Here is a 9,814-nt window from a genome sequence, read left to right on the forward strand (position 1 = left end):
GCCCACGGGCCAGATGCGGCCCACCTTGTCTTTTTATCCAGCCCACCGTGCGAACGTTGGTAGTATAGTACAGCGCAGGTCTTGCGGGAGGAGGGAATAAGCCAAAGCGGCTCAGCGCAGGACTTGCCTTGAGAGAGTTATCAGGAGTTGCAGGGCTCCTGGGGCCAGACAAAGGCCCCAGGATCGGCACTTCCGGCACACCCGGAAGAGAAAGGAGGAGGAGGACGGAGACAGGGGACGCTATAAAAGCAGGCAGTTTTGGTGGGAGAGGGAAAGAGAAAAAAGATGCAGCCTTGGGAAGAGGAGACAGCTGCAGTTGCACCAAAGAGAAAAAGGGGGGAGAGAGAGCAGAGGAGATAAAACAGGTCAGCCGGTAGCCGATCTATAACTTCATGGCAGCCATTCGTTCTGGGCACGCACACAAGTTGCAGTGAAAAACAGGCAAGAAACTCGCCACAGGAGGTGGTGAGCAGCACAGGGCCTGGCATCCTGGGTGACTGTCTTCCTTTCACCCAGGACGCCAAGCCCTGTGCTGCTTGACGCCTCCTGTGAGTGCGTCGAGGCAGGTTTAGCTTCTCGCTAGCTTCGCCTCGCCCGGCCCAGCCGAACTGGGCAGACTGGGGGCTGGGCGGCAGATGCCGACTCTCACTCTGCTCGTGGCAAAACCGGGAGTGTGAAGTGGGCGAGGGCCAATTGCTGGTCATCTCCAGCTGATAATGCCTTTCTTCCTTCCTCACGGAGGGTGACACTTCCCCAGCTATGTTTCTTGCCTTTTTTTCCCTCCTCCCTCATTGCAAATATCTTTCTGCCACTCTGCTCTTAAGGCTGTCCAGGAATTTACAGTGGTCTTTCAAGCCATGGCCACTGGCAGCATGGCCAGTGGCCGCGCTGGCAACCTCTCCCCCTCCCCTTGACCCTTCCTGAACATGGAGGAAGGAAGGAAGGAGATAGTAATGAGGAAGAGGGAGGAAGGAAGGAGATGAAAAAGAGGGAGGCATGGAAGGAAGTAGGGGAAGGAGGGAGGGAGGGAGGAAGAAAGGAGATGGGAATGAGAAAGAGGGAGGTAGGGAAAGAAGGAGGGTAGGAATGGAGGGAGGGAGGAGATGGGAATGAGAAAGGGAGGCAGGGAAGGGAGGGAGGAAGGAAGGAAGGAGATTGGAATGAGAGGGAGGGTCTGAGGGAAGTCCTGCCTTAGTCCTGCCCTGCTGTCCTTTTGCCATCCCCTTGCCCCCTCCTCCTGGCCTATCCTGGCGGTCTCTCATCCTATCGCTAAGGATGCTTTGGTTATAATCATTTTTTTTTCAAACTATAGTCCAGTCCCCCAACAATCTGAGGGACAATGAACTGGCCCCCTGTTTAAAAAAAACTTAGTATATTGTCACCTCTATGCTTGAGAACTTATAGCTAAATATGAAGAGAGAGAGAGAGAGAGAGAGAGAGAGAGATTATTAACTTGTGTTTTCAGGAATGTGTGTACTTTCAGCCAAGTATAATAGATATAGAAGATTTCTTGATTGTGGAGGGATACTGGAGAACAATACAGTAGAACAAATAAGTAACCGCCAGATTGAGCAATTGTAAAGTCATGATTTGTACAAGAATAAAACATAATTTGGTGATATATCTGACAGTTTCGTTTGTGAAATTGTACTTCAGCCCATTTGCTAATTTTAAAGTAATCTTTTATTTTAAAGTATGTTAAAGTATTTGCATTTGTATAACATTTTTAATTCCTGGAAAGATCATTTGGTTTGTTGCATGCATAAATATAGCAATAGCAATAGCACTTAGACTTCTATACTACTTCATAGTGCTTTACAGCCATCTCTAAGCAGAGTCAGTTTATTGCCCCCCAACAATCTGGGTTCTCATTTTATCGACCTCAGAATGATGGAAGGCTGAGTCAACCTTGAGCTATTCAGAATCAAACTCCTGGCAGCGAGCAGTGAGTTAGTCTGCAATACTGCATTCTAACAACTGCGCCACTATGGTTCATATACATACTTGATAGGGACTAGAACAGGGGTGTCAAACTCGCAACATCACGTGATGTGTCACAACATATCGCGACTTTTTTTCCATTGCCAGCAATGGGGTGGGTGTGGTTTCGGCATGACGCATCCAGCCGCGGGCCGGCAGTTTGACACCCCTGGACTAGAATCCACAATTTCTCAGTTTCTGGGCTGGTGCCTTAACCATTAGAGACCAAACTATCTCTCTTTAAACTTATCCAGCTACTTTGTAGAACTGAACAATAAAACCCTGTCTCCTTTTTCTTTTAATTCTGAGAAATATCAAATCTTCCTCAATTCAAAAAGAAGAAACTTTAATTAGAATTTCTTGTAATAATAGCCAATTAACTATGGCCGTGTAACAGCATCAACACTAAAAAAATGTTTTTTAATAGAATCTCCAATTTAATGACTGTAAATTAAGTTTTTCTATAGTCAGGAAACATTTGGTACCTCACACAAATCCATGTTTTATTGCTGGTAAGAGAATGTTAGTTTGCCCATATGTATGTAAATTATATTTAAGTGCACCATACTCAAATTTGCACATTATATAACGATCTTTTAGCTGTATTACCCATTCAGTCTTTGCTGTAAGCTTTTTGTTTTGGGTCTTAATTTTTTGTGTTTTGTTCCTGCCTGCCTTTATAATCTGTTCATACATTTTGAAGGTTACATACTGTAGCTACTATATATTATATTGCAGTCAGTGGCTTCTATCTATACTGTTTGTAGAGTATGTGTCTAAACCACCTTTTATGTACTCATAAATTCTAGATATTAGGATGTCCTGTCTCATGAACTTTTATAGGTGAACTTTAGTTCATTTGACGAAATAGGTCTTGATGCAAAATTCATTTTCAAAAATGATTAGATTATGCATGTTTACTTATAGCTGCATTAATAAGAAAACTCACTACACATAGTACAGTATATGGTCACTCAAATCATTACAGTGTTCATGTAACTACTTGGAAAGGTAGTAATATTATGTTTACAATTTTTCAGAAATGGGGAAAAAGCTCCTACTTGAACTGTGTCTTAAGTTCTATCATGGGTTGTGGAATTGTGCGCTGATGAGCCAGGAAGTGGAGTGCTCAAGTGACTAAAGAAGATGGGTGCTAATGCTTCAAACTATCCTCATTCGTGTTCCCCAAGGGTAGGGGGAAATTCTCAGGCACAACAGACATTCATAGGTAAGTATTTCCGTTTCTCCATTTAAAATATTTACATTGCATATCCAGGCCATATGTTGTCTGTAATCATGGCTAACTCGAAGGCAGTTTTGATATAATTTATATTAAGCAGCAGTTCATTTGATAAATCTATCGTACTATTACAAGTTCTGTTCACTTGCAAAGGATACTTATGAACAGATGAGAGGAAATGGATAATTCTGTCTCATTTGTTAAACCTGAAATTACCCAAATGCATGCTGGGAAAACAAACTTTTTTATATCAAGAGACAAAGTGAGAAAGGATGCATATTTTAGAAATAGCTAAGTCTTGAACTTATCTAATGGGCAGCTTTTAAAATATTATTGGCTCAGAAAAACATAACATTAAAGGTGTTCAGAATTTCAGAGCTAATTCTTGCAAGGATCTTTTAAATTTCTATTTGTTGCTACAAAAAGACAAACCAGAACTGATGGGGTGATATTTAACCACTGGAATTTTTCTTCTGTGGGTTCTAATTTTGATTTCAAATTTAGAATGATGTTAGAATTCTATTTTCTCAGGCTATGCTAGCAGTAAAAACTTGATATACAGTAAGTACATTTTTAACATAATGTAATATTGTGAAGTTAGCAGATCTAATGGTAGGTTTGCTAGAGATAAATCTTAAGCATTAATTAACTCTAAGCCCTGTCAGGAGTTCAACTGAAACCTCAATGACTTCAATATTTGTATCTTGCAATATGTTATGTTCTATGGTCCTTTTGTTCACTTTCTTTGGAATATTTTAAAATCTTCTGTCTTATTCATGTTAAAAACTGACCACTTGTCAGGGTTTAAAATGTTTAACAAAATGGATCTTTTGGAATGCATAAGTTTATGGGTCTTGCTAAGCTAAACACCAAAAAGGATTTTACCATGTTTCCCCCAAAATAAGACCCGGTCTTATTTTGGGGGGAGGGACCAAAAGACCAAAGATCGGGGGATGTCTTATATTGTGGCCACCCACCCACTCTGTCCACTGTCTGGTTGCTCGTGTCCACAACAGGGTAGGAGAACACACATCACATCAGTGCTGCTGCCACAAGGTGAGGCAAGGCAGGTGGGGGTGGAGCTGCCCCACAAGCCCCGCACCCACTTACCTCACGGCCCCCGCAACCAGGCCACTTGCAGGCCACTATAACTTGACTTCATGACTAGATTAGCAAAAAGTTTCAACATTTATGTTGAGAAAGTGTGCCCGAGGTCGTGTAACACTCTATGGTAGCTTATAGGTTTAGGAGACAGGAAGTGTTGCACAACAAACCTTAAAAAGGGTATAGCTATGTCATAGCCTTTGCTAATGTATTAAAAATTCTGTGCATGTTTGGCCAGGTCTGTAATCCATTTGCAAAATTACAAAAGAGTCAACCAGGAAAAGTCAAGTAAAAAATCTTCAAATATAAGGAACTCTGTGGTGTTCATTTAAATCAGACATTGCTATAGTTAAAATAAATACAGTTAAATATACATCAGACTAGATAAAAATAAGACTAAAAATTAATATTTAGTTTTGCCACAGGACCAGAAATATTTCAAAATGTTAGATGCACAGCCATATATATTATATGCCAAATTTTCAAGAAGATCAAATAAAAAGAAAGAATAATCAAGATTTGGAAAATAATGACAGATGTGGACAGAATTCAGTAATTGTGTAAGATGTCTTTTAATATGTTTTTCATGGCAAATCTTACAAGATATGTTAGTGTATTAGCTTTCCCCAACTGGCAAACAAGATTAATCCACAAAAATGGAAGAATGAAAGACATGGGATAGACAAAAATAGTAAAACCACAGGAATGCAACTAGGATTTTTCCAGTCAGTTACATATTCCAGATGAAAGATAAATGACCCAGGCCAATTTTTTTTATATATCTGTAAAAAGAGAAAATTTGTTTTATTTTTTTTTTTAATCTTTTCATATAACCATTTTGACTTAAAATCAGTTCCCAGAATACTACCATCACTATTTTGTTTAAGAAAGGTAGAAAGAGAAAGAAGTAGGGTAAATAAATATTTTATTTTTCAAAATCTCCATGCATTGCAAATTACAGCTAAATAAAAGTTTGGGGCCTTGACAGTTGAAAACTGTCAGGATTGATTCCTTTGTTGGATAGATCTGGATAGTCAAATAATAGCTTTTCCACTAGTTTTTTTTTGTATGCAAAATTTTGTACATTTTCTTTATAACTACATTTTGCTAGTTTATTGTAAACTACTCTGAACATTTTCCATATAATAGTTTAAAACTCCTATCAATGCATTTCACTCATTTTTTACACTGTAACTCTGGGCTTCAGGCAGTTTTTTTTCCCCTTCTTTCAGGAACATCATCCTATTCCCATCAAGGTTATGGCTGTGAATCTAAACTTTATAGCCTTGAGCATGGCCACGAGAAACCTCAAGATAAGAAAAAGAAAAGCTCTGGCCTTGCTACCCTCAAAAAGAAGTTTATTAAGCGCCGAAAGTCTAACCGGTCTGCTGATCATGCCAAACAGATGCGTGAGCTCCTCTCAGGCTGGGATGTCAGGGATGTCAATGCATTAGTGGAAGAGTATGAAGGAACATCGGCCTTAAAAGAGCTTTCTCTGCAAGCTAGTTTAGCAAGACCAGAAGCCAGGACGCTGCAGAAAGACATGGCTGAACTGTACGAGTTTAAATACTGCACGGATGTTGATCTGATATTTCAAGAGACTTGCTTCCCTGTGCATCGTGCAATTTTGGCTGCAAGGTGCCCATTTTTTAAGACCCTACTTTCTTCCTCACCAGAATATGGTGCAGAGATTATAATGGATATCAATACAGCTGGCATCGACCTGCCCATGTTTTCTGCTTTGCTACACTACCTATACACAGGTGAATTTGGGATGGAAGATTCGAGGTTTCAGAATGTTGACATTCTCATGCAGCTTAGTGAGGAATTTGGAACACCAAATTCTCTAGATGTTGATATGCGAGGGCTGTTGGATTACATGTGCTATTATGATGTGGTTCTCAGTTTTTCATCTGACTCTGAACTTGTTGAAGCTTACGGCGGAAGTCAGAGCTGCTTAGATGAGGAGCTCAGAGCACACAAAGCTATTATTTCATCACGCTCACCTTTCTTCCGGCATCTACTACAGAGGAGGATAAGAACCGGAGAAGAAATTACAGATCGAACACTAAGGACTCCAACAAGGATTATACTAGATGAATCTATCATACCAAAAAAATACGTGAGGGTAATTTTAAACTGTATGTATACAGATTTGGTGGATCTCTCTATTTTGCACAGCAGTCCATCAGTAGGGAGTTTAAGTGAGGTCCAGGCTCTTGTAGCAGGAAAGCCAAGCATGACAAAGGCTGAAGAAGCTATGGAACTTTACCACATAGCACTTTTCCTGGAGTTCAGTATGCTTGCACAAGGTAAATGATTATTTTATCCTTTAAAAGCACACTGCAATGTTTAAATCTGGATGGATTTTTAAAATTTCTTTTTGTAAAATATATTTCTTGATAGTTCCTGCCCTTCTTTTCTAGGTGAGGTTTCTAAAATTACCCTGCTGTGGAATTATTATTAGTTTCATGTAATTTTAGTCAACTAGCTATATGTTTTTCAGAATAAATTACTGAACAGAGCTACAGTATATTTAATGAGGTTTATTTCCGTGTTATGTGTGTGCGTGTGTGCGCGCATGTGTATATGAGTGTGTGTGTATACCATCTTTTAAGTTGTAGAGGGAAAAAAAACCTTGGTTTTGATGCATGCATGGCTATAGTAGTCACCATACTAGAGATATTCCTCTTTTTGTAAGTTATGATAGACATTATCAGCAATGTACTATTTTACAAACAGCTGGCTCCTAACTTGATTGATTTCTTCAAACGAGCAGAAGATAACTGTATTAGAAGTGATTAATTTATATAGCAGTATCTATATGAAACTGCTCTTTACAGTCAGATTATTGTTTGGTCTTGCAAACAAACCGATAGCAGCTTTCTGGGGTTTCAGGGAAAGCAGAAAGTGTAAAAACAAACCCTCTACACCTTTAATTTATAACTTACAAACTACAAGTAAATAATGAATTTATCTCGGAGAGGGTTTATTGGTTCGGTCACTAAATCGTCAAGATACTTTCAAGTGATAGGTTATTTCATAAAAGAACGATTAATTATATAAATAAAATTTTCTCTAAACGATCTTTAGACGAAATAATCGCAGTTAGAAAAAAATGGCTGCAAAATGGCTTTAATTTTGAAAGCCTCCTCGCATATGAACCTACATTTCAAAATAGATTATATAAATCAAAAGTAATTTAGATGTCTCTGCATGGATTGGATACAAAAGTCCCTTCCAGGTGCACAGGAAGGAGATTTATACAAGCTAGAGCATTGCAAAAGAAATTCAAGAAATAAATTTGCATTTCTAGTACATGTATTTGTGAGGAAGCCTGTTTGAACATAATAGGTTTTCTGAATAAAGTTGTGAAAAATTGCAGGATTAATGTACAGGGAGTTCTTGAATTATGGAAATTCTAGTTCCAATTGTGATTTTAAGTCAATGCAGCCATAAAGCGAGTCATCCGGTGCTGATTTTACCACCAATTTTACCAGAGTCATTAAGTGAATTATGTAGTCATTGGCTTCTCCAATTGACTTTGCTCGTTGAAAGCCTGCTGGAAAGTCACAGGTCACAATAATGTTACCACAAAATGTTGCGGTTACCATAAATGTGAGCAGGATGCCAAGCTCCCAAATTGGGATCACATGACTGGGAGTGGTGCAACACTTGTAACTAGTCATAAGTTAATTTTCTGAGTCTGTTGTAACTTTAAACCACCATTAAATAAACCAGCATAAGGCAAGGACTACTTACACTTATAGAAGTGAAAATACATGACATGCAGTATCAGTTATGTTTCTCTATGGACTTCTAGTCACACTCCTATTCAGTCCTTTGAATTTCACTCAGATATTTGCTGCACTTTTAACCTGAAATGTGAGTTTGGAAAAATATAAAATATCTGTATATGATATGCGAATAATATAATTTAACATTTAGCTGGGGGTATAAACCAGGCAAATCAGGGAGAAATATGAACAATGACATATAGCTAAAAAGTGACAGAAACCAAATATTGTCTTTCACAAAGATCCCTGTATATTTTAGAATATCCAGAAATATGCCTTATAAACTAGAACAGAGATTCTGATTCAGTTTCAAATTCTGCACTCGTAAACTCACAAACACATCCTTTTTTAAGTCTAGGAAGTATATATCTGCATGAAAGCATGCTATGAAATGAGAGATTATAGCCAAAGGAGAGTTTTTAAAGAAAACATTTGTTTTGTGGCCCTGTGAACCACAATATTAACTTTGGTAACTGGAGTATTACCTACTTTATCATGTTGCTGCTGTTCTCAGACATACAGTTCTTTAAAGGTTTCCTATTGGATCTGTGGTTTTTGTTACTGGGAGAAAAAGACAGATGTTTTTTGTACTGATGTAACTTGTACTGATGTAACTTGTAGAAAGCCTTCATTACTGTTTATAATTTTACTGGGTGAAATTGGAATATTGTGGTACTCAGATATTATGCTTTTCCCCCCAGATATTTGTGCTCAGCTGTTTTATCATGTGAAAATCTAGATACTCAGATACCACATTAGGAACAGTGTTAGTTTCTCGATATGAGTGAATGTTTGTCACAGTTTACTACTGCCTGGGAACTTAAACTAAAATCTACTAGGAATAATAACTCAAATCCAACCCAGTCTAAATAAAAAAGAAATATACTTCAGGACCAGTTGAAAAATGAGGTTGATTAATTGCTTTTGAAATCAATAGATAGTCCATATTGGACCTTTCTCTGATTATGGCAGTTTTCCCTTGGGGATGCAGTAATGTTTTTCTTACGACTTTTTGATAGCTGTTGGATCCTTTAAACAACCTGATCCTCTGCATTTCCATATGGAGGCTTTCTGATTTCTGAAAGAACAATATATTTTGTAAAAAAAGAAAAGAAAAAAGAGCAGATTATGCAAAAACATAATTTGACATAATTTCTTTGACATATTGAGGACATATTTGATAGACTTAAGATCAGTAAGAAGCTTATAAAACAGGCATTGGATTATTATAATTGAAAATGTAATGCAGGAAGAACAATGCATGCATATTTGTAAACTGGCTGTGCTATTTGCCAAAAGAATGTATGCTCATTCCCTCCAACCTCTAAGAAAATAGGACAATTATACAGATTACAAATGGGCACAGATTTTTTTCAATATTTATTTTATTCACAAAGTTAAAATACAAACGCCCAAAAAAGGAAAAAAATACAAAACATAAAAAGCAAAACATGACATAAAATTGTGTCAAAAAACCCCACATATGTATAGATTCCCCCCCCCCAATTGAATACTGATAAACATATTTCAAGAAACGGGCCCACAGTTTCTGAACTTCTACAGTTCTGTTTACCAACCAATTCAACCTGGCATTTATTTACTATATAAAAAAATAGTTAACAGGTAAAGCCAATAACAAAGTTAAACTTCAGAGCCCCCTATTAACAATCTGTATTGTATTTATCTTATAGAA

At 37.9% G+C, this 9,814-nt stretch overlaps 1 protein-coding gene across 1 annotated transcript in view; it reads left to right on the top strand.

Moving 5' to 3' along the window:
* The first annotated feature begins 3,034 nt into the window (after nt 1-3,034).
* BTBD7 (BTB domain containing 7) overlaps nt 3,035-9,814 on the top strand; it is a 45,939-nt gene continuing 39,159 nt past the window's right edge. Inside the window, exons 1-2 of the mRNA XM_015815696.1 lie at nt 3,035-3,208; nt 5,557-6,636. Of these exons, the coding sequence (XP_015671182.1) occupies nt 3,127-3,208; nt 5,557-6,636 (1,162 nt within the window). The 5' untranslated portion in view covers nt 3,035-3,126. The remainder of the gene's footprint in view (nt 3,209-5,556; nt 6,637-9,814) is intronic.

The sequence above is a fragment of the Protobothrops mucrosquamatus genome, unplaced genomic scaffold (assembly GCF_001527695.2).
Source record: "Protobothrops mucrosquamatus isolate PMUCROS unplaced genomic scaffold, P.Mucros_1.0 scaffold368, whole genome shotgun sequence".
Lineage (NCBI taxonomy): Eukaryota > Metazoa > Chordata > Lepidosauria > Squamata > Viperidae > Protobothrops > Protobothrops mucrosquamatus.